Here is a 25,258-nt window from a genome sequence, read left to right on the forward strand (position 1 = left end):
CTAAAAGACCCATCTCTCTTACCCAAGGCTATAGCAGACTCATCGGTTGCTAGTTGTCCTAGTCACCAGTGCCCCACCAAGTAGGCAGAACATACGTGATCTCTACGGGGGTCAGGAAGGAATCTCCTCTCCTCCCCTCTCCCATCAGTCAGGCGCGTGATGGAGGTGGTTGCTCTTCACTCTGAAGCCTTGAGTATTATCTGCAGCTGGAAGCAGGGCACTATTATTAATTAGGTGTTACTAGAGCTCCTAGGAGCACGCCTGGACCAGGGCCTCACTGTGCTGGGCACTGTACAAAAACCAGAACAAGACGACAGTCCCTGATGGGATGTTCTGGACCAGTGATCCAGTCTGGCATGATAAGTCCGTTTGTGTCTAAAATTGTTCTTCAATCCCTTAGCTCTTGTGGATCTACTGAGCAGCAAACATTCTCAGGTACCCGAACCTGGATGAAGGCATTTTCCTTCTTTGGTTCATTTCATGTTTCTGTGCCCTTTTTGCAGGGGGTTAGACTCTCCCATTAGTTTGTGCTGAATTTTCCAGTTAGATGAATACTTTGGCACATTTTTCTTTACTGAAACTGAAAGCAGCCCTGTGTGGTATTGGATTGACCTGTAAAGCTGTTAAAGCCTGCAGCATGCCCACTTGATTTCAAATACCTCTCTAGTTTGCAGCATTAGTCAGCGGCATTCCTCAAGATGTAGTCTACGTTCAAGTATATTTTGGAGCCACAACAATTTAACACTGTTGCTGCCTTTTTTTTTTTTTTTTAAGGCATCTATTTTTGTAGTGTGATACAACAAAACACAATATGTGAGCTCCTCCTGCTGGTTGTGCAGCAGTATTTTAGCTGTGTTTGCCAGGATCAAAAATGTTAAACGATGTATGTGCAAGACAGCTGTTTTCACTTGTATATTAGAAATATGGGGACAGAGAGGGGAGACGGCAGGTGGTATTCTTTGTGAGTATGTACAGCCCTGGGATATGGGTGTACATAAGAACGGCCGTACTGGGTCAGACCAAAGGTCCATCCAGCCCAGTATCCTGTCTGCCGACAGTGGCCAATGCCAGGTGCCCCAGAGGGAGTGAAGCTAACAGGCAATGATCAAGTGATCTCTCTCCTGCCATCCATCTCCACCCTCTGACAAACAGAGGCTAGGGACACCATTCCTTACCCATCCTGGCTAATAGGCATTGAATGGTCTTATAATGTTTTGAGGCGGTACTGCATACTGCATGTTATATGCTTTGTAGCTAAGCCTACTGTGTGTGCATTCTGCAATTTTATTGGGCACGCTGAAAGTTGTGTTGTGTGTGTGCACTCATGAACATGCATGCTGCATGTAACCTGCTGATTGTCTGTGTGTGTGCATGCGTGTAACTTCGAAATCCTGGGTTTGTGGAGACTCTGCGATAGATGCTCCACAGCCGCCTGTCCCTGCAAAAGAGGGCATTTTGACCTGGGTGGACTGTTTGAGCAGGCACTGAAACGGAAGGTGGTCGTACCTGGTGCATGGGGTACAGCACCAACGAGGAACTTGGCCCATCCCCCCCCACACCCTGTCTCTGCTATGGAGGGGCGAATGGGCCAATCTGAGTGGCGCTGCGGCCCCATGCTCCAGGTCACATCGCCCATCCCACTCTGAGCCTTGAAACATTAAGGGGTGTGTGTGTGTGTGTGTGTGTGTGTGTGTGTGTGTGTGTGTGTGTGTGTGTGTGTGTGTGTGTGTGTGTGTGTGTGTGTGTGTGTGTGTCACTTGACCCTGCTGGCGTGTGTAACTGCAGGATATGCCTGAGTGCCTACCTGCTGTGTCCGGCACATGGCGATGGATATATGCTTCATCCACAGGCATCGCGTACGCGTGATGTGGAGGTGAATGAGGGTAGTGGCATGGTTCAAATTTAACCACAAATAAATCAATGTAAACCAAGCCGAGAGAGGCTGGAACAAAGGAAGCTGGCTTTTCTGCCTCTGCTCCCAGAGATGCCCAACTGGCTCAGCCACACAGCACTCAGTCATCAAAATAATTAAACTTCTCTTGCGGTGGTTGTTTTCCGAAGCTCTGCCCTGATTCAGAATGGGGGGGGAAGAGGCGGGAGAGGAGTGGGGGGGTCGACAGCCCCAAATGAGGTTGCACTCCAGTACCCCAGGTAGCCTCATTTCTTCACAGCTGACGTGTGGTTCTCGTTGTTTTTTTTTGTTTTTTTTGACTCTGGAGGGGAGCGGAGGGTATTTCAGGCCCCCGTCTCCCCTTGCCTGTGCCCCGCGTCGCTCGTTTAATTACAGGTTTTCAGCCGCAGACTGGTGGGCACGCATCGGCAGGGGGATCGGCTCCTAAACCCTGTCATTTCGCCTCGCCAGAGTGCCTCTTCAAAGAGGGGAATCTAGACATTTTCTCCGCAAGGCGCGGAGTGGACTGTCTCGGCCCCAGCGTGAATATAATGACAGATGCATTTTACAGCAAGCTGGGACTGAATGGGCTCAAGCACGGCTCCTTCTGTCAGCCAAGTCATTATTTTTTGTCATTTGCTGACAGTTTTGGTCTCATTCGTTTTTCTCTCTCTTTTTTTTTTTTTTTCCCCCCTGCCTGGAAAAATGGCTAGGTATCTACGAGACCCCAGCAGGGACCATCCTGTACCATGCTCATTTAGATATTGAGGCCTTCACCATGGACCGGGAGGTGCGGAAAATCAAGCAGGGGCTCGCCTTGAAATTCTCAGAATTGGTGTACAATGGTATGTACTGTCCCCCTCCCCCCAACCTGCCTCCCACAAAATCAGATTTCCCCCCCGCACCCCATAATGGTGCAAACCCCATTACTACTAAAGGCAGCCGGCACTGCGTGTTTGTTTCATGGCTCTGGCTTACCAGAGATGGGCCCAAGCTGGGAAATTTAGGTCTGGATTTGAGGCCCCTTGTAGAGATGGGGGGGAAAGACCTGTTCTGTCGCCCACTCCATCTCCCTGCCTAGGATTGGTCCCCAGGGCACAGCATTCTGTCCAGTGTAACATGAAAAGGTCCAACCTGTGGGGTGGCCACGACTGCCCTTGGGAGACTATGCTGGCTGCCGGTAGCACTCACAATTAGGAAAGCGTCACTGTTTTCTAGCCTTGCTCCAGTTCCACAGTTTGACCCACCCCAAAGAATTCCTCCTGGGTGCTAACACTCTTCAGATAGCTGTAGCCTGTTCTCTCCTCCTGCCTCGCCCCACACAGGTGCCTCTTTAGTTGTTTTGCAGCCAAGCTGTCCAGAGTAGCCCTTGTAATATTCTCTCTTAAGTGGGTCCCTCCAGCCACTTGATCGATGGAGTGACTTCATTGAACTCTAGGGTGGCTGATATGACGGGAATGGTTTTGTAGGTTTATGACCACAGCATCTGCCACCCACGAATACCACCAGGATAGCATGAAGGTAAGTGAGCTCTAGGGTTATGCATGCATATTGAGGAAAGGTGCAGATCTGAACACCCCCAAATTTTAGGGAAGCTCAAACCTAGCACTGAATCTTGCAGCTCAGGTCATCCCTAAAGCTCTTTTGGCTTCTCAGTGACCACAAGAGTGATCCTCTAGATTCATCACTGCTGCAGGAGGCCAGCAAGTGGCTGAGTGTTTAAAAGGGTTGGTTAATTTCATGACCATTTATCCCCATACTAGCTAGGATAATAAGGGGAATCAGGTCTCATACCTCAGGGTGTACACCAGTCTCACTGCAGGGTTCATGAAGAGTAACCATTTCCCCTCTTCCTCACCACGTTCATCACTGTGGAATTAACAGGATGCGTTATGGGAGTTCTGTGCCTTCCTTTAAAGCAGCAGGTGTTGGCCACTGCTGGAGGCAGGATCCAGGCCTTGTGGAACCAATGAGCTGATCCAAGAAACCCTCCATGGTTAAGCGTGACATGCTTGTGTGGAGGTGTTCTCACGATTTGTGTTTCATGTTTCGGAGGGGTGTCTGCTGGAATTGGGCCCAGTGCGAAAGCAGCTCCAGTCCCAAACAACTCCCAAACTCTAGGGTGTTCACATTCAAGATCAGAATTATGCAGCATTTCTGCATGAGCAGATTTGAAGAGGGAGAATGTGCATGTCGAAACCTTCTCCCAACCCTTCAGCATTTCGCTTGTGCTTCTTCCTGATTGCAGAAATGTGCTATGCAGCATGTAGCCCACAATGGGGCACTGTGCATTTTTATGTGATCTAGGATTTGGTTTGGGTAGACGCAACACAACAAAACAGGAGACAAAGTTTTTGGCTTTAAGGCAGCTCTGAACGGCTGCTTTTTGGGGAGAGAGGGGATTGCAAAATCTGAGATAACTCAGCCTATCCGTCATGCAGCCAGTTGTGCTGTTCACTGCGGTTATGACTGTGGTGCTGTTGATCAGAACACCTGAGAAGGGCAGCAGGAGTGGGGGGAATAGGACATGAAATCCCTCACTTCTAAGTCACTGGTTCAACTCCAGCCCAAGTTGAAAATAACCCAAGTTTGATACCACCTGATGTCTGCTCTGCACCCCACATGAAATGAGCTTGATGGATCAGAGTTCAGTTCCTACGAGACTTGCACACACCAGAACACCACCACATCGGGCCCCAGGTGGAGCAGACATCAGATGGTAGCAAGCTTCAGTCATTACCAACCTGAACTGGAATCGACGAGGCCGGTGATTGAGTGGACCATACCCTTGGAGCATGCCTCTCGTACTGTGGAGACAGTCGCTTTAGAGGAGACAGGAGTGGCCTAGGGGTGTTGCCACTCACGCGCTGCTTATTCTGTGGATAAACTCCGAGCCAGTTGCTAGCACTAAATTAAGGCGTGCAAGTTTTGATTTTAAATCTTGTAAAACTCATGTTGATTTGGGTTTTTTTCCCATGCTTGAAAAATGCACATGTGGCTACTGTAAGCTGGCAGCTGGGACACGCACTCTTTTGTGAAGCCCAGCTGGGGGACTACATGTTGCACACCCATGGGATATATGGTTTTAATTTTAAAAAAAAAAGACAGCTGAAGATTGGATGTGTCAGGAAAGTACAAAATGAAGCACAGTGGATCATTACCAGAAAGCCTCCAGGCAAGGATTCTGGGTAGCAAAGCCCAACTGGCGGTTTCCTTTACTAAGCAGTACTATACTTGACATAACCACTACAGGGCACGGTCAAAACACCATGCACAAACCACTGCTTTACAGTAGCAATGAGCTCCGCCCATCTTGTTATGTAGCGCTCAACAATAGTGCATTAGTGGACTGTGAAAGACCCTGCAGCAGCCCTGGACCATTTTTCGTTTCTAAGCCCATCCTCAGAGGGGGACTTTGCCTCTCTTTCCCAGGTGGCCAACCCCAACATTCAAACCAGGAGTGAGTCCCCAAAAAAATCACTGGATTTTTTTTAAAAAAATAAGCATTGGGTGCTTTTTATTTGTCGTCTAGTTTCTGAGCCTTTAGGTCACGTTCCAAGCTTTTCTTTACAGTCGTCAGATTCCCATGAAATAACATGACTCCAGCAGCTGGGGCTTTAAGAAAGCAAGATTTGGCAAGGCTGGTTTCTCTCCGTCCACTATCCAAAGAGAGATGCCCAAGCCTGCCTCGTGTTCCTATGTTCTTGTCCCCTTCCTCTCTTCCCTCCTCCTCCTTGAGATATCCAGTCTGTTTCCTCGTCTCCACAAATGCATACAATCATGGGGTGAAATTCACCCCTGGGCAGAGGCCTACACACTGCTTAACCCCTATTTTGAAGGCTTTAGTGGTTCATAGGCCTCAAGCTGCTGGCTCTCTGCAGGTGTGAATTTCACCCACAGCGAAGATGTTTTACATGGGGAGGAGGGGCCTAAGCAGACAATAGAGAGTAGCAACAGCTACTGTGTGGTGGCGTGAGAGGGTGCAGTGTGTCACTGGATCTCCCTGTACCATTCAGAAGGAAAGAAACTCTTGAAATCTTCCCACCTCTATTCTTTTAATTTTCTTTCTGATACAGCATCTGTCCCTGGTTATTTTGATTTCACTTTCCTTAGGTTTGAAAAAAGAAGAGTGCGAGAGAGTTGTTTATTTCTAATGACCCCAGTTATTCTGAAGCCATGGGATTAAAAAGCTGCTTGGAGAAATCTGGGGTGGGTTTTTTTTCTCCCCTCGTAAGTGGAAGGGGCTTTTGTGTAGCTCATCTGAAATGCTGTCTGGCCAGAAAATAAAATGCTGGGATTCTTGTCAGTTTAGAACCTGTTGGCTTTTCTGCAGAAATGAACTTTCCTTACTGTGCATCCGACAGCCAGGCTTTCTCCAAACCAGCTGTTAGAAAAGAAAATTGAAACTAATAATTACCTTTTAAGCTAGTAACCTTTCCATAACGGTTGAGATATTCACCAAGCTGCTTTATCTGGAGGCAGCAACCTGCTCAGGCATGGAGAGATTTCGACATGAACACCGGTGGGTTTCTTAGTTACCTTTTCTGTATGTGCTAGCGTCAGCCAGGCAGGGCTCTAGTCATGGTTTTCCTTACCACAGATGGGAAGAGATCTGACCCCCCCGCTGGTGTCAATCAGTTTCACACCAGCTGAAGATCTGTTCAAACTTTTTTCCCAAGACCCATGCTAGCTAAATTGTGCTAGAAACCAATAGTGGTGTTTTAGGTTAATGCTAGCAAAGGGGCCAGAGCAGCAAAGTTGAAAGCATGATTGTGAAAAGTGTGAATGGTGTGAATGAAGTTACAGAGAATCCTTCGTGTAGCACAGAAGGAACAAATGAGGGAAGATTTTTGGTTGGTGGCGCTCCAGAGTCAGAGAGAAGGTTCTTTGCAAGTTGCATTTTAATGGTGGTTGCACATGTGTAAAACATAGAGCTGGCTGGAAAAATTCCCAAGACATATTTTCTTTGGCATTTGCCAATGGGTCAAAATGAAATGTTTGAAAACAGATCCATTTCGCTGATGTTCCAATGGAGCCTTCCTGGCTCCCTGCCAGCTTACCCACCTAGCTTCTTGGCAGCTGGGGCTTCCTTGGCCTGCAGTTTTGGGGCAGCCTGCCAGGTAGCAGCAAGCCCTGCTTGCCAGCCCCTAACAACGGCCCTGGATTTTATATGCAGAAAACCAGCTATTGTGGCACAGGTGGGCCGTGGAGTTTTTATAACATGTTGCGGGGGCCTCAGAAAGATAAAGGTTGAGAACCCCTGCTTTAGAGACCATTTTTTGGTCTGGGTTAAATCAGGCCTGTGTGAACTCAGACCAGTCAGGACAGAATCGGGAAGGCTAAGCCTAGATTAGCAGAGCATAAACACAGTAAATAATTGAGCCTGGAATAAAGGGCATGAAAGCAGCATTACCATATTGCACGTATGAGGTTACCCCCCAGCTGAGGGAGGGTGCTGGAGGCCTGGCTTTCATGCTCTACCGTCTTTCTTTAACACCTAATTATTGTAACTAGGCTCTGAAATTCAGAGACTTAGTGTTTATCTCCCTCCCCCGCCATTGATTCCATTGTGGGAAGGTGACTTTGCAACAGATTTCTCCAGTTTGCAGCTCCCCTCTCCCTGCCAGGTACGGCCAGGTGTTTAAATGCCATTGTCTCCCACAGACCTTGTTTGCGCCATCAGATTGAAATGATTAGAGCTGGAGTGCAGTTACAAAGTGAGAAGGCTATTAAGATGGATCACTTCCACTGGGGAATTTGTTTGCAGTGGGGGGAGGGAGGTGGGAGAGCGCCTCACACCTGGAGATGTCAGATTCAGTATTTAAGTAGCTGGTTATTATTTTAATGTGTCTTGGATTTAATGTTTTTTCTCCATTACCGGGGAAGAACAGACACCCTAAATTGTCCTTAAATTTCAAGAGCTTTAACTGTATTTGTCAAAAAAAAAATGTTTATTTTCTTGCAGCCGCACTTCCAGCCTCATTGTGCTGCTTGGTATCCATGCACTGGCCCCTTTCATCTGGCTAATGGCTCACGGCAACACTGCTGAACCATCTAAGACAAGAAATGACAAAGAACCGTGCACCTCACTGAAACTGCAAGGGGAACTTAGGAAGGCAGAAAGCAACTATCCACATTGGAAAGACTTGGCCCAAACCCCAAGATTTATACCCTCTCTTAGGCAGGGTGCATGGTGTCATTACCAATAAGACGTGGTCAGAACCTTGCTTTCACGGCTCAGCTCAAAGATGGCATCTTCAGAAGCACAACAGTCTGGGTATTGGTTCCGGACTGACCCAGAGAGAGGAGAGCCACCTATCAAATGACCAGTACCAACTCCTACAGCACTCGAGATGTCTCCATTTCATCCAAGTACTCAGTCCTGCTTAGCTTATGAGATCTGACAGACTCATACCCCAGTGGGGTGGTTGTAGGTCTGTCTGTGATTTGTGCAGGATAAACAGACCAAAATACTGTTACCCAAGAAAACTGGGTGGAGGAAATAAGCTGTTCCTGGGCTGCTCATCACTGGGGTGCCACAAGGGGTGCTAGTGCAGTATGGGCTGTAGGTCAGTTAGCAAGCCGAGTGACCAAGCTGTATCGCTGGACCAGAGCAACGCTGCAAATCCAGCAAAATTTGGGATTCCTGCTTCTTGAGACCAAACGTGTCAGACAGCAGGCAGGAGAACGGGGAATAGCCATATCAGAGCATGCATGTCCCTGCTGCAGGATAACTAATGGAGATGTATTAACATCAGCCTGTCCTGGAGACACGCGCTACACCTGTGTGATGACTGGCCAATAACAGACCAGGAGGAATATCTCTAGCTCCCAGCCCTTCCCTCAATCTGTATCGCAGGAGAAATCTGCCAAATACTGCCAGGAGGCCAACGTCTGAGTGGTGTCCGTGGAGTCTCAGTGCAGTGGGGAGAATGGTACCCTGACTCATGGAGTTTATAGAGTGGCCACTGCTCTGGCTGGATTGATCCGACCCAATTCTGAGGCCAAGAAGGAGGAGGAAAAAGTACTTTTGGTTTCCTGAATGGCTTCCACCCTGAGTCCCCAAAGACCAGCTGGGAAAGGAAAGCTGAGAGGGCACCTGTGTGGTAGCACAGAGAAAGATTAAAGAGATAAAACTTCTGGATCACTGAAGATGCTTAAATAGATTCTTTCTTTTGCCCACTATCTCTCTCCCCATCTCCCTGTCTTTATTCTAGGTCTCAGGGGGCTTAATGGGCTAATTAGCTCACTTAGTGACAGGACAGCGCACAGGAATGGCAGGCAGGCAGGCAGGACGCGGCCCATCGGCAGGAGTGCAGAGAGGCACACAGGTGCCGGGCTCTGGGCTATGGACAGCATCTCCATTTGGGGAGCCCCCGTGCCCACTTGCCAGCCAGCCACAGGGCAGCCCAGCACCTGGGAGAGGAGACAGAGCAGGAGCACGTGTTCGTTCTCCAGCGAGAGTTGGCCCATGGATTAGCAGGCGGACTGGAGGGCTCTTTTCTCTGCAGTATTTGGATTCCATCCAGATCCCACAGTGTCATGCTAAACCATGCAGCACCAAGTGCTGCTGGGTCACATTGTGCCATACCAAGCTGCCCCATCCCAAAGCCCCAATGCCATGCTGTACCAAATCCTACATGGTACTAACCCTCGCCATATCATACTGTGCAACTCCCTGCTCCCAAGCCAGGCCATCTACAATCCATCCTTACCCTGCATTTCTGCTCTGTGCATGCCACAAAGTCTCATTCCCAGGTCACCTTATTGCACGATGCCCTTCAAAATGCCCCTGACAAGCAGTGGGGCAGGGCATGAGGACACTCCTAGTGGTGGTTTCTTCCTGCTGCTGTCTCCTCTTCCTGAACTGTTCACAAAGGCCACTCTACTGGTCCTCAGGTTGTGATCATGAGCCACCCAAAAACCAGGGCTTGGTTCAGACCTAGGCTTGAAGTCCTGCAGTTTGCTGGATGCTGCCCTGAGCTGCAGCCTCGGAGATGAGACTCTAAGGGTATGTCTACACTACCTGCCAGATTGGCAGGTAGCGATCGATCTATCGGGGATTGATTTATCGTGTGTAATGTAGATGCTCTCCCATCGACTGCTGAACTCCAGTTCGGCGAGAGACGGAAGCAAAGTTGACGGGGGAGCCGCGGACGTCGATCCCGCGCCACGAGGCCACGAAGTAAGTGATTCTAAGTCGATGTAAGATACGTCAACTTCAGCTATGCTATTCTCATAGCTGAAGTTGCGTATCTTAGATCGATTTCTCCCCTCCCCCCACCCCCAATGCCAGGCTTAAGAGTGAAATCCGTTTTCTTTAGCAAGCTGAGAATTGATTAACTCATCCAAAGCTTCACCCCACATACTTTCCCTCCATCAAGCAGGCTTTGATGGGACATCCTTCTGAGCTCCTACGTGGCCCTGTGTGCTATGTACCCTCTTCTTTGCCCCCAAGAGCCTGAATATTTCTTTCACTCTCCCAGCTCCTGGGAGCAAAAGCCTCGGTCCTGCAATCAACCCCAGGACTCCTGCATGAAAACAGAACTGACTTGATGATGCCACCCTAGGAGCTGGTGGCTGTCATGACTGGTAGTAAAGAGACCCGCCTAGACTTTCATCTCCAGGTCACCTGTTCAAATCCGACCCAAGTCAGTTGTGGCCAAAAGCATTCCCATTTGAGAGCTGGCTGGTGGCTCCTGGGAAATGAGTTTGGTGGGTCTGAATCCAGTTTATAGCAGAGTCGTGTCCAAAGCCGACAGGGCAGCCTCAAGAGAGGCCAAGAACTGAATGGCCCCAGAGACTGAATCGCCTTCTCAGTTCTGGAGGCACCCCTGTGGCTCAGGATTGAGGGAGTCTGACCAGACAGGACAGGGGAGTTCACACTACTGCAGATAAGACAGAGAACAGCGGGGCGCCTGAATTGTCCGCCCGGCAGTGTACACAGCACGGAGGGAGAGAACACAACGCCCCGGCCCAGCCCGTTTCCATTCATTCCTGGGAAATCTGCTAAGAAGAGAAAATAAAACTTCCCCGACAGCTTTCACGGGACTGCAGAGAATGATGCGAGTCCCTAAGGAGAGGGGCGAGAGTGCCTGTGACAGTCAAGTCTCAGACAGATGTGCCTGTAGCATCGCTCCATGAACAGCAGAGGAAAGCAGAGATGCGGGCTGGGGCAGCTGAGCCTACCTGAGAGCGGACACAGGACATATGGGCCCTGATCCTCCTGCCTGATAAAGCCCCTGAGGTCAGGCCCCTGCCTGTGTTATCTTACTGGAGCTGTCTGGTCTGCCGGGCTCAGATAAAGGGGATGGAAGCTGGCCAGGCTCCAGTGGCCCAGCCGTTGGTGGGGCAGGCTTTGAAGTAACCTCTCCACATGTCCATTGTCGAGTAGTATCTCTTCTAGAGCAGAAAGCGTGTTCTAAGTGGGAGTAATCAGCTATCCATGTCGGGATGGGGTGGGGATAGTGACCTCTGGAAACGGCTGTGGGTTCCTGTCGATGCACAGAGATGTCTCATGCCCCTTCTTGGATTAACCTTTTGAAGCATTGCTCCCAATTCCACCATCTCCATGTCACCCCACACCCAATCACCCACCCTTCCTTTCTCTCCCCACTCCAAGGAACTCGCCTGGCCTTCCCAAAAGGCCGCCCGGTTTTGATTCCCTTCCTGGACCTCTGTGCCTGTCCTATCTGTGCTGCTCCCATCCTGCCCGGCTGCAAGGGAACTGTGGTGCTATCGGCTGGTCACGGGAAAGCATTTACCATCTGCTGCAAGAAGAGTATCTGTCTGTCTGTCTTTCTGTCTGTCTCCAGGTGACCCTCCTCCTGTTGCTCCTTTTTGGGTGCATTTGATAAAAATACTTTACCCTGCCAGGCACCTTCCAGACAAGGACCATGATGCATTTTAGAGGCTTTAATAAGGAATCTTTGTAGCCTCCTTTATGGTGTCGATTTTATTAGTCTCATTGTGAAAGGGGGAAACTGAGGCACAGAGCAGTGAAGTGATGTGCTCATGGACTCATGAGTCAGTGGCCCCCCCCAAAGTAGATCCCAGGAGTCTCAGCTCCCAGTCCCCTGTTCTAGCTACTGGACTGTGTTTCCTCTGCAGAAGGATGAACTAGTGACTAGCATAGAGTTCTCCTTCCCAGATTTACAGTGTCGGAGCCCTATCGGCTGGTGCCCAGAGAGTCTCAGCATTGCCGCTCAAACTAGCTCTCTGCATTTTTCCTCTGAGACGCCAAGGAAGGCAGGTGGTTGCTGGCCGTGGCACGGACTGAGCCCGGCTCTCCGTTCTCCCTCTTTCCACAGGTTTCTGGTACAGCCCGGAGTGCGACTACGTCCGCCATTGCATCAGCAAGTCCCAGGAGACGGTGGAAGGGAAGGTGCGTGTGTCTGCCTTCAAGGGCCAGGTCTACATCCTGGGTAGAGAGTCCCCGCGGTCACTGTACAATGAGGAGCTTGTGAGGTGAGTGGCTGGCTGGGGAGCCTCACCCTCAGTGCACGTATCAGAAGGAGCTGGGGCTCTGGGGGAGGCAGCTCTACCAAGGTGTGGGGGTCTCTCCTCCATCCTTTCTTGTCTTGCTGGCTCTCCACAGGCCTAGGTGTTCGTTAAGGTGGAGCTGGGTCCTAGCTGCAGACTTGAGACCTAGATTCTGAGCTCCCCAGAGCATAGGGATAGTGGGTCCTGGTATCCTAGTGGGCTTGTCTCTGAGATAACCATGCCCAGTGGGGCTGTGGATGCCAGGGTGGGGGGAAATGCCCACTGTGGTAGTGGTAACTGCCGCCACACAGGGTCGGTGATTGGGGCTCCTGTCTTCATGCCCTGCTCGAGCTGATGGATGGGTGGGGGTGACAGTCTGTGCCTGGAGCCTCCCAGTGCAGTCCTGGCGCCCCCAGGGCATTGTGGTACCCAAAGCAGGCTCATACCCCCATAGGCACTTCCCTCCCTTACTCAGGGCCGTTCAGCACCAGATGCCTCGGCCGTTGAGGTGCCCTTTCCAGGATGGATCTGCAGGCTGGCTCCATGCCCCCTGGGTCCTGCTCCCCCTAATGACTGAGCCAGTGTGTTCCTGTAGACACAGTTCTGAGCTCTCCAATGGACCATGCACCCACTCAGCTTCAGTGGGTCACAGGTGGACAGGGGCTGATGTTAATGCCTATCTCTGAGGGTGCACAGAGTGGAGCAGGGGCGATATTGATGCCAGGCTCTGAGAGGGGGCAGGGGTGGGGGGCAAGGATGATATTGATGCCAGGCTGTCAGGGGACCCAGGGTGCAGGGCATGCGATATTGATGCCAGGCTCTGAGGGGACACAGTGTGTGGCATGGGCGATACTGATGCCAGGCCTGAGGGGACACAGGGCCCCGTGGGCGATATTGATGCCAGGCTCTGAGGGAACACAGGGCCCCGTGGGCGATATTGATGCCAGGCTCTGAGGGGACGCAGGGCCCCATAGGCAATATTGATGCCAGGCTCTGAGGGGACACAGGGCCCCATGGGCGATATTGATGCCAGGCTCTGAAGGGGTACACAAGGTTAGGGTGGGGTATTATTGACAGTTGGATACTGTGGCAGTGGCGTGTTAGAAACCAGGGGGAGATGGGGAGTAGTGGGGATGACACCTTCACCCCTCTAGCTTTGGTAACAGACCTACCAGGGTCAGGCCACTGCATTACAAATCCCTTTAGTCAGCCAGCCTGGCATAGTCCCATGGAGTGCAGAAGCCAGGCGCGAAGCTGGAGGGGCCTTTCCTTTATGTCCCCAGCCCCATTCACTGTTCCCGGGAAGGCAACTCTCATTGCATGGCCTTGCTGGCCACACCATGAGCAAACACAAGGGCTGCAGCTCCCTGAGAGCTCTGCTGGGAAGCTCTCGCCCAATTCCTGCCACCCGAGGCTGCCTCGAAGATAGCTGGGGATCCAGGCTGCGTGGCAGAGGGAGGGGAGCAGGATCAGGGATTTAAAACAAGGCATTTGGGTGACATATATGGGGTCCAAGGGCCCCCTAGGATGCCATCTGAGTTGGTACTAACACATGCAGCTGCGAAAGGCCTGGCTTTAACTCCCCAGCCGAGTATAAAATTAAAGCGCGAGTTTTGTTTTGAAGTCGATATTTTTTTTTACACTTTTCCTTTTCTTTATGTTGTCATCTCTCTCTCCCTTCTCCTCCTCCTCCCACCCCCCCCCCCAGCTCCTTTCAATCTCTCTAAACACTTTATAAGCCATAAATACCCCCGCACCAGTTTAGAACAGTCGGAGTAAATGTCAAATTATCTTCTCTCTTTCTCTTCTCTGGCATTTTTCCTTCCCTCCCCCTCGAAATCAACAGCTCCTAATAATCCATCCCAACCCTTCATTATGCCTTGCGTTCTCAGTTGTAGAGATTAAATGAATAAAGTATATTTAAAAAAAAAAAGAGGGAAGAAAAAATAGCGGATGGAGGGGGGTGGGACTGAGAAAAAGAGAGAGAGAGAGAGAAAAAAGCAGGGGCACTTATTCTCACTGCGTCGTCAAGTGTTTTCCTTTTCTTTTTGATTTCTACATCGCTGGTTTGAAAGCCTTTGAGTGACGGCGTCACAGGAACCCGAGAGAAAGCTGTGAGAGGTAGAACCGCGTGGAAATGCCTCTGCACAGTAGGTAGAAAGTAACGTAATTATAGAGCAGGTCAGAACCACTCGAATGAACAAAAATAAAAGCACAGAGGTTTTTCTGTAGCCCGTCAGGGGAGGTAAAATCATTGTAAACTCTTTTTTTTTTAAGGTTCGCAGTTTCTGAGAAATGAGCCATATTTTTTGGGGGACGGCAGGAAACAGGAAGCTAGCTGGGTTGGGATTTGTTTTCTTGGCTGTTGTGATTGGGGGATTTTTAAATTTAATATTGTGGCGTTAAAGGGCAAAGATAAAAAAAAAAAAAATGGGCCAGATCCTGAGCTGGGGTAAGTCGGCAGCAGCCCCATGGTAGACGATGGGCCAGATCCCAGCTGGTTTACGCGTCCCTTGTTTCATTGCCTTCATTTGGCGCTTCACCCCTTTGCACCAGGCGAGGGTATGGCTGTGTCTCCTGGGCCTGGTTTTCAGCCCTAGCTCGGCCACACTTGTGGTGGCATCAACAGGCATTATGGTCAAGTTAGCACAGGGACCTGACCCTCGTGCCCTAGGTTGGCGCTAGTTGTGCCAGCACCGATGCTGCTGTGCCAGGGAGCGCACTAGTGCACACAGTGCTCGGGCATCTTTACCACTGTTAGTGAACCCTGCTCAGGGCAGGGCTAGGGGTGCACGGTGAAACCCCCTCCACCTGGGCTACGCTAAGTGCTTCCACCAGTGCTAGTGCAAGCATGGCTGATTTCCCAGGGATCCCTGCTGCAGACAAGGCCTTGGGGTGTGCCTGGGGCGTGGGGAACCCCACCCTGGACAAATCTCAGTCTTTGAACTCTGCTGTCGTGCTGTCCGACCTTTAGTTTTTAGTGCTGCCTAGTGGGGGTGAGGTGAAGGCACTCTACGGAAGCTGCCAGTCCCTTCAGCATGAAACCTCCCTGAGTAGCAGTGGGACAGGAATGTCGAGGACTGGATGGGGAGATGGGAACCTGCCAGGCTTGGCGTGGTTAGAAAGGAAAACAGGAGCACAGGGGGTGTGTGTGTGTGTGAGAGAGAGAGACAGACAGACAGACAGACAGACGGGGCGGCGGCGGAGGAGAGAGACGGGAGGGAGAGAGACAGACGGGGCAGTGGCGGAGGACAGACGGGAGAGATCTAGACAGATGGGGCGGTGGCGGAGGAGAGAGACGGGAGAGATCTAGACAGATGGGGCAGTGGAGAGCGGAGGGACGATGGGAAGAGAAGCTGGGAAGAGGGAGCTGCAGACCAAGCTGTGGGGATGCAGGCTGGGGAGAGGGAGGAGTGGTTAGCATTTAGGGCCATATTGGTAGAAAATGAGGATGTTTCTGTCGGTGAGGGCAGGGCCGGCTCCAGGCCCCAGCGCGCCAAGCGCTGCTTGGGGCGGCATGCCACGGGGGGTGCTCTGCCGGTTGCCGAGAGGACGGCAGGCGGCTCCAGTGGACCTCCTGCAGGTGTCCCTGCAGAGGGTCCGCTGGTCCCGCGGCTCTGGTGGAGCATCCGCAGGCACACCTGCGGGAGGTCCACCTGAGCTGCGGGACCGGCGAGCAGCAGAGCGCCCCCCGCAGTGTGCCGCCATGCTTGGGGCAGTGAAATGGCTAGAGCCGGCCCTGGGTGAGGGACAAGGGCTCATGGCCGGAGCGTGTAAGGAGAAAATGTCAGAGGAGGAAAAGGCCACCTACTGTGCCCCCTTCTCTCCCCACCACCATTTGGTTAAAAGGGTTGCATTTAAAGTGCGTGACTCAAGGTGAGGGGCCTCCTGCCAGTCACATGGTAGAGTAAATTGTGCCTGTTTTTCAAGACATGGAAGAAGGTTACCAGGGAGGGAGAAGGGAAAGGTTGAGTCAGAGACCTTGGGGCAGCTTGTGTGTGGGGGGGGTCCCTCCTTCCCTTTGCTCTATAATTAATTTGAATTTACTCAGCCCAACAAAGGGCTGTATCCTAACCCACCATGATGGGAGGTGCTTTTTGGTGAGCGCCCGCCAGAGGGGCAGCACAAGGCAGAGCTCTTTACTCAACTGGATTTGAATTCCTATGGGGCTGAAGCTGTTCTCTCTTTTGGAGCTTTGGAGCCTCTATTCCTGGTAATGGATCATGGAGCACATGACAGTTGCATTGGTAAATGGTTCAGGGAGGTGCTGCCTCAGAAGGAGGCTCAGGCCTGGAGGGTTTTTCTGTGGGAGGCTGGGAAGGAGCCAGGGATTACCTGCAGCTCCATTTGACTAATTCCAGAAGGCTCAAGAGCATCCACCTCCATCAAGACCATCCAACAACTCCAGACAGTGCAGGAAAAGTCAGTGTCCGGGAGGAAGGGGAAGGATTCCCCTCCAGAGGACTCTCAGAATAATGAGACTTGCTGTATTCTACTGGCTGAGGCCCAGGCTAAGGACCCAGGTTTTCTTCTCACATGTGCATTGCACATGCACAGTTACACACTTGTGCGATGCATGTGCATATATACATGCTTAGGAGGTGCAAACTTGTATTTACTGTATGTGTGCTTGTGTATGTCTCTGTCAAGAACAAATCATGTCAAACCACCCTAAGAACCTCCTTTAACAAGGTAACAAGCCTTGTGGATGGGGGGAAGCAGTAGCTGTGGTATAGCCCTACTTTAGTAAGGCTTTTAATACTTTCTCACATGACTTTCTCCTAAGCTGTCACACTCGAGTGCAATCCAGATCAGTGAGCAGTTGTGTCACCACCTGCCCCGCAGCCTTGGATGCCTCGCAATGCTTTGCTGTTCTAGTTTCCAATCTGGGCTGCTCACAACACCACCCTGAGGGTCTGGACAGCCATAGTCCTTGTCCAGCAGCTCTGACCTCAGGAGCCTGTCAGCAAATGGCTGACCAAATTCTCAGGTCAAATGGCTGATTCCTTTGTTGAGAGAGAGAGAGAATATACTTGGGATTTTCTGCTCCTTTCTTTTATAGTCCAGTTACCTTTCAAGTAAATTCTTCCAAGGGTTACCCCTCAAAGCAAAGTTTATTCAAACAATAAAAAAGGCAACATGGAGTCCGGTGGTGAAGGAAGCTCCGTGTTCTTTCTTTTCACCCATGTTGGCTGAAATGCAAATTTTCTTTTGTCTCCTGCCATCTCTTTGCCCTGCTGTCTCGAGGATCCTGTTTACTACTTACATGCGCATTGAGGGAAACACGCATTTCTTCATTCAGGATACTTCTGCCTCAGTTTCCCTATCTGACAAGCAAGGCCAATAACATTTCCCCTACCCCATCGGGATGAGGTGATGTTGGCCCTTGGCCCTGCTCATGGCTCGCTCTAAAGGAGCATTCTGCCTGGTATCCTTGCTCCAAAGGCGTTCTGTATCCACCACGTAGAAGGTGTTTGAAAAACCAGGCACCTAAATCTCGACAGAAGGCCCTTGAACCACTGTTGTTTTTGCAGTGATACGTACCCACCACTCCCGTTGGCACTGCTAGCCAGCAGGGGCGCTCAGCACAGACCAGAGAGGCCAGGGGTTATGTCATTAGCTGATAGACCTGAGTTCAATTCCCTGCTCCATCATAGTTTTCCTCTGTGACCTGCAGGAAGTTGCTCAGCCTCTCAGGGCCTGTACGGTGGGGATGCTAGCCTTGCCGTGATGCCCAGGGCAGGCTACATTACAGGCGTCTGAGCTGTGCGTGCTATGCTGACAGGGACCAGAGAAGAATGGTAGATTGACAATCAGGTCACTTATTTAGGTGTCGATCCTGGCGTTTGGCAGTTTGCATCACTCCCTGGGCGATGGAGATAAAAGGCACCCTCGTGCGGTTTTCAGCTCCTCTTTCTGGTTGCATTTGCCGAGCCAGGGGTGTCCTGATCTTTAACGGTCTGTTTTCCTCTCCCCCTCCCCCCTGCTTTTTGCAGTATGAATGTACAAGGTGACTACGAGCCCTCTGATGCTACTGGATTCATCAACATCAACTCCCTTAGGTTCGTATAGCCCCAGCATGGACGTCCTATTTTCAGGTGGGCCCAGCGTGCGCTGAGCTGCTGTAGCAGGCTTGGTAGCGTGCCAGAGACCCCTGCAGATGCTGGTGCACGGAGAGTGTCTCTCTCCCATTCCCAGCCAAGAACCCTCCCAGGGAGGCAGGAGACATTGGAGCATAGGTCAAAGATCAGCCAGAGTTTCTCTGGCAGTGGGGAGGTGGTATGTGGCTTGTTCCACCAAGGACTGTGATCCCCCTCCCCACATGAGCCCCTGGCATATCTGCCCCCCACTAGCTGTCTCCTGAGAGCCCTAGTTCCAAAGGCTTAGCCGCATGGGAACTAGTCAGCTCTCTGAGCACAGGAATGAAAACTGGCTTGTTTCTCCTTAATCAGGTGCTGGAGAGAGAGCAGCAGCCTGGCTGTATCACTCTCTGGGCCCCATTCAGCCCCGCGTTCACCCTTCCTAGGAGCTGCCCTCTCTGTCTCCAATTTTGGGTTTGCAGGAGGCATTTCCTGTGTGAGGCTTGCACGCCCTGAGGCCTTGTGTCTGGTGCGCTCAAGCCTTTGGGCTAGCTGTTCCGATGCAAACCCCGCCTGCGGGTACCATTTACCCTGGCACAACTCGCAGCTCTGGCCAGGCGAGCTAATTGGGGTTTGTCCCCACTTGTATTTAGGGTTTAACTCCCATTAGCTCAACTGGTGCAAACCCTGGTTTGCCCTTGTCTACCCGCGAGGGTTAGCACTGGGACAGACACACGGACCAATGACTGCTGCTAGCCGAGTCAGCCAACACCTTAGAGTCCACTTCACTCACCTCTAGCCAGCTGGGGCTGAGGCTGTGTCCACACTGCCATTGGCGGCATGACTGCAGCTCAGGTGCGCATACCTGCACTCGCTTTAGCACAGATTAAAATAGCAGGGAAGATGAAGCAGCCTGGGCCACACAAGCCCACCTGGTCCCCCTGGGTGTGTACTCAGGTTGCTAGACCAGGCTGGAGTCTGGGCCACCTCGTTTTCACTGCTCGCCTTAGCTGTGCTAGCTACAGCGAAGCTAGCCCAGGTAAGCTAAGCCGCGTTGCAATCACCCTTCCAACTGCAGGGCAGACATAGCCTGCTGGAGGTGAGCAAAGTGATCCAATTGCAGTGTAGACGTAGCCTGAGACACACCAGCTGGTGTATGACACCAACCCCCAACATCTAATGCCAAGTTAAAAGGAGAACGGAGCCTGACTTCCTTGGAAGCTGAGCTGCCCTGGCAGGCCGTCCCAGGGCAGTAGATGAGACCCATGGGCAGGAAGAAAACCGCCCGCTCATTGCTACTCCCTCAGAGGTCACTCAAGTGCCTTCAGCCCAACCTAGGCCGCATGGCCTGCATGAGCGATTACAGAGCATCTCAGAGCTATTTATCTCCAGTCTCTGTATTTTACTTATCTCCCGGGCCCTGTGAATCCCCTTGAATGCTGTGAAACACACCATATTTACATAATGGGCGCTTTCTTCTTCCATTGCCTGTTAACTGCTTTGTTCTCCACAATAATGCACAACATTCCCACCCCCCCATTATCAATTAATTACACTAACGGGCAGGGAAAAAGAAATCAAACTGTACAGGCCTTAACAAACGCTTGCCCCAACACCCCCTCATTCCGCCTAAATTAATTGACTCGAAATGCGTGTTATTCCTGTTAATTTACAATTCATTTTTTTTTTAATCTGATTTACAGGCTAAAGGAATACCATCGTCTTCAGAGCAAGGTCGCGGCAAAGCAGAATGAATAGCAATCAATAGCGCATGGAGCTCTCACTCCCCTTTCTAATTTTCCGAAGCGCTCGCACTAATTGTGTTGGTAATTTATAATTGTAACGCGTCTCCCGGAGTCGGCGTGGAGGTGATGGCTTTGTTACAAGGCTTCGGCAGCAAGTGAAATGAAATACATAAAAAGGGGGTCAGGCAGGAGAGGAGGGAAAAAAGAAATTAAAACAACCCAGCATTTTGTTTCTTTACACCGAGTTGGGTTTTATTATTTGATTGTTGCTGTTTGTTCTTCCTGCACTTAGATGGCCAAACTGTTCCCGGAGCCAATCTTTGAGGTTTGCAGTGGATTAAGTGCCTCTGAAGGACACGCGTTTTTGTCCCAGTATGTACCTTTTGATTGGAGTGGGAAGGGGGAGAGGAAGTCTACCCAAACAATCCACTTACCTGCTTCTTCCTTGGCTGAATGCTAAAAGGCCACCAAGGATGGGGAAGCAAAACTCCCATCCTTGCTGTGCTGCTTTTGATTTTTAAGTCATTAAGGGGATGTCATTGTTTCTCTCTTTATCCTCTTGAGTGCCAAAGGGTCAGAATTAGGGTTTGTTTAATTAAAAGTGTGGGGTTTGGTTTTGTTTGTCTTTTTTTTTACTCAATCTGAGTCCAGAAGGAATGTTCTGTTCCTTAGGATGATTATTTTTTATTTAAATTCCAATTTAAAAGGGAGGTTTTATCATCTTGGGGGCAGGGGGTCGTTGAGATACAGTCATTCCCGGGTGCAGGCTTGACATGGCTGCATTGTGGCAGAGCGTGGACACCACTCGCTGGAAGGGGCTGGGGAGAGGGAGGTGAAACTGACCGAGCCTGCTTTGAAGTGCACAATAGAAACAAAGACTGGATTAGATCCAAGGTCCAGCTCATCCACTGTCCTGTCTCTGACAGTGTCCAGGACCAGATGCTTCAGAGGAAGATGCCTGAACCCCACAGTAGCAGATGTTGGCTAATCTGCCACCACACTGGGGCTCATCTTGGGCTCTCATGGTTAGAGTCTGGCTTAAGCTCTGCTGCAGGAGGTTTACCATCCCTGCCAGAATTTTTCATTACCTCAGGCTAGTCTCAGGCTCCATATAAATGCCCAAACCTTGGCTGAATCTTGTGAAATTCTTGGTGTGCAGGGGGAAGGGACTGTGTGTTTGAAACAGGATGAATTGGGTTCCAGCCCAGCTCTCACCAGGACATTCTGGGGGGCTGGGGCATAGTAAGTTGCTAGGTGACTACGGATTTGTCACCGTACTGCTGATGTTCACCCGGCTGGGCTGAGCTCCCTTGGGTTCTGCCACTCTACACTCTGCCTTGCCAACAGCTCTCTCTCCCTGCACCCGTATGCACAACTCTCCTCCAAACCTCCTCCCTGAATGCTCCTGCCATCCCCCTACCATGCCATGCCCTGTGCAAGGGAAAAAAAATTACCATGGCCAGGAACAAGCCCTCTTCTTTCCAAAATTTTCCTTAGAGACCCTTCCTTTCAGGTGGGCTCCTTCAGAGCTCTTGGCGATCTCACCGGCACCCATTTTCAGCTGTGCTACCTCCTGTTGTGCTGGATGGGCCTGTCAGAGTAAGAGTACAAGGGCTTGATCCTGCCTGGTGCTAAGCACCCTTAGCTCCCTGTGGCATAGGCTTGGAGGCCACGCTACAAGCCAGAGATGCTGCAGAGTATGCACGTGTGTACTCCTACAGATGTAGTTTCACATTCTGATACCTCCTCACCCACCATCATTAGAAAAATTTGCCGTGCATTGTGGGAAAGCTGGAGCCACCAGCTTTCCAATGCCGTATAATGTTATTTGCGCAGGTGCTGAACCTTGGACTATCCTCTCTTGAAATGGTCACTGATCCCGTAAGAGGTTTTTACCAAACAGACTTGGGATGCTGTGAGTGGCCAAAGCACAATGAGACAGTCCAACCCTATTACTCTGGTTTGCATCCTTACAATAAACGCCCCCCCGCCCCCCACACACACACAACCTGAAAACACACTGATTTGGCTGTTGGAGCAAAATATGGATCAGGAACATCACCAACGCCCAGTGGATCATCTGAAAAAAGCACGAAAGAACTCCAGATTGATCTTGTCGATGATGGGGAAATGCCTCCTTGTTAGAACACATTGAACTACCGTGACACTAAACATGGCAGTCCTCCTTGCTCCAGACCGCTAAGTGGTGTTTAACACCGTGTGTGCTATTCCAGGATGTCATTTCCTGGTGTAACGGACACAGCGAGAGGCAGCCCCAGACTTTAGACGTTGGGTGCCGATCTCTTTAGAGCAATCTGACCATAAGTAGCACAACGGCAGCTGCCGGATGCTGAGTGCTTTGGAAAATCTGACCCATATTGCATTCAAGTTCCAGCAAGAGCAGAGCTCTAGAAAGCCTCATTAGCATGGCTATTGCAAATGCCGGCCTGTTTCCCTCAGATCCCTGTGTTATCATCTGACAGATGCACTTAAATCCAAGGCCTCTAAACCCCTAGCACAATGACTTTGGTGGTGTTCAGATAGTGCCACAGGAGCATTTATTCCATGCAATTTGGATGCTAACTGGGTTATGCCGTGACACTAGGGTGGGATTAATTTAAATTGAGAATGGGGCACGTTGCATAAAACAACAGCTGTAGATCTTGATCTCAACTCATGGGAAGGGGAACCAGCTTGGTTCAGACAAAGTCTTGCCTGTTTTCTTTGCTGTTGAAGCCAACCGTACATTCTGTTGCATTCATTTTGTCACCTTCGGAAGGTCTATGTCGGTGACAGCCTCCTGTTGCAGCTCCCAGCCAGTGGGCGGCGTGAGGTGCATGCTGTTTAAATGGAGCTTGCGGGGGACGGAGAATCCAAATACCTAACAATAGCCAGCTCTTGTCTAGTGCTTTTCCTCACTAGATCTCAAAGCACGTTACAGTGGAGGTCAGGCTCATTAGCCTCATGAGCCCTTTGGAAGTCCTGTAGGGGAAAAAAAATCTTTTCCATGGAGAATTCTCTTACAACTGTAGAACCTAGAGATGGAAGGGACCCAGGAGATGATCCACCCTTCTTCCCCACTAACTAGTGCAGTATTATGCCCTACACAGCATGTCTTCTAGTGCTTTGTTCAGGTAAGTTTACAGGTCCCAAGCAAAGGAGCGTCCTCCGTTTCCTATTGGAGACTATCACACCACCGTCTCCATCCTTGTTGGGAGGCGTTCCTCCTGACAATCTGCCCATGACGCCTCGAACCTCTCTAATTTTTTTGCATCCTTGGTACGTCTGCACATCGTGTGGCTGTAAGTAGGCATCATGTCACAGCAGGTTAGCCAGGCTCTACATACTACCTAGCTCCTTTTATCCTTCTTCCAAAAATCCATCCTTCCAGCTGCTGGGATCATTCCAGGGCTTGGCTCTGAACTTTTGCCAATATCTCTCTGATTTTAGCCAGCCAAGAACTGAGTCCGATATCTCACCAGACCTATATCGAGGAGGACTCGATCTCCTTGCTCAGTGACTTGATACCTGTGCCTAGGGAGCCCCAACATTTGCACTGGCCTTTGTTTGAGCACATTTTGATATTTAGGCTGGGTTGAGATTTGTGGATGGAAGGTGCTGGGTGAGTGTGTAACGTTGTATCTTGCTTTGTTACTGTGCTATCACGACATCCCTTCACCCTACCCAGGAGCCCAGGCTGGGAGCTCCCATGGAGCTGGACCCCACAAAGACCTTTAACGGAGGCCGGTTGGGTTGCTGAGTGTGGTTCAGGTCACAAATATTCAAGGTGGCTCCTTGTGCAGAACATCTGCTAGCGGTGTCCCTCCCTCCCTGCAGCAGCCTCCAAGCTCATAGCTACGGGAAAGCCACAGTGCAGTCAGGGGGCCAAATGTGGCTCATAGGGCCGGCCAGTGCAGCGGTGTGGCTGGGAGGAACACAGAGCTGAGTGTGCAATACTCCAGTTTGAGCTGAGCAGTCTTCAATCCCACTGAGCCTTGCCCGGGCAGATCTGCAAACTCCATGGCCGGCCGCGCTGCGTTAAAAACAACAGCAGTGGAAAGCTGCTCCCTTTGTCTCCCCACTGCGTGACCAGTGCTGGCCTCAGCTTGAGAACATTTAGACGCCCTTTACCGTACCCTCGCTCTTTTCAGCCCCCTGCCCCACTTAGAGGAAGCCAGTTAACTCACCCAGCTCCCGTGCGTCCACGTCCCTGGAATTGGTGGTGGAGGCCAGCTTCTGAATCCAGGGAGCAGTTCTTGCTCTCCCACCAGTCCAGGGTTTGCTCCTTACAGCTCCTCCAGCCCCCTCTGGCCTGTGACAGCAGCACACGTAGGGGGGCTTTGGCAGACAGCCCTGCACACGGAAGCCCAAAGAGCTGTGGGTAATTGGCAGCTGACCGGCCTTCCTGTTGGCTCTAACCCCAGGCTGGCTAGGCTGATCTGCACGTGTCTCAGGCTAGAGAGAAGGGGTCACCTCAATCGATATCTCATCTGCAGGCTCTCCTAGCGGAAGTGATAGTATATTGGAACATGGTAATGGGTTTTGTCTAGTGGAAAAGGCTAATCTTCCCCAGCTGTACAGGATCTCTGCAGGTGTCCTCCAGCATTCTCCTTCCCGGCTGCCACAAGGCCTTGCAGCTCATCGAAGAACAGACGTTTTTCTTTAAAGCTGCAGCTGCCCAATTTATTGATGATTCCTTCCAGCCAGTGCAGAATGAACATGCACACCTCTTGTCAGATATGCTGGGCCATCTCCAAGCTAGCGGGGTGCTATTCTGCTTTGGGGGGTGCTGCCCCACTAACAGGAAGGAGAAGTTACCATCAGAGAGAAAGCAACCAACCTGTGGGCCCTGCACAGCCAGTAACTGAACAAGGCCCAGTTCCCAGGTGGACGATCCATGCAGGTGCAGCTGATCCAATGCCCCAGAGCATCACGGTGCAGCCTCCGTAGCAGCAGTGGGGCTTTGCTGAACAGCCCATCAGCCACAGCAAAGGCCTGAGCGCCCACCCCTGGGTAACGAGGAAGGCGCTGGCACCCCAACGATACTCGTGATTAAGGAC

The 25,258-nt window shown here is 51.0% G+C and overlaps 1 protein-coding gene across 1 annotated transcript in view; it reads left to right on the plus strand.

Moving 5' to 3' along the window:
* ASS1 (argininosuccinate synthase 1) overlaps nucleotides 1-20,436 on the plus strand; it is a 65,389-nt gene extending 44,953 nt beyond the window's left edge. Inside the window, exons 12-15 of the mRNA XM_032797663.2 lie at nucleotides 2,605-2,736; nucleotides 12,202-12,358; nucleotides 18,370-18,435; nucleotides 20,157-20,436. Of these exons, the coding sequence (XP_032653554.1) occupies nucleotides 2,605-2,736; nucleotides 12,202-12,358; nucleotides 18,370-18,435; nucleotides 20,157-20,211 (410 nt within the window). The 3' untranslated portion in view covers nucleotides 20,212-20,436. The remainder of the gene's footprint in view (nucleotides 1-2,604; nucleotides 2,737-12,201; nucleotides 12,359-18,369; nucleotides 18,436-20,156) is intronic.
* Nucleotides 20,437-25,258: the final 4,822 nt, after the last annotated feature.

This window comes from Chelonoidis abingdonii, chromosome 24, assembly GCF_003597395.2.
Source record: "Chelonoidis abingdonii isolate Lonesome George chromosome 24, CheloAbing_2.0, whole genome shotgun sequence".
Classification (NCBI taxonomy): Eukaryota; Metazoa; Chordata; order Testudines; family Testudinidae; genus Chelonoidis; species Chelonoidis abingdonii.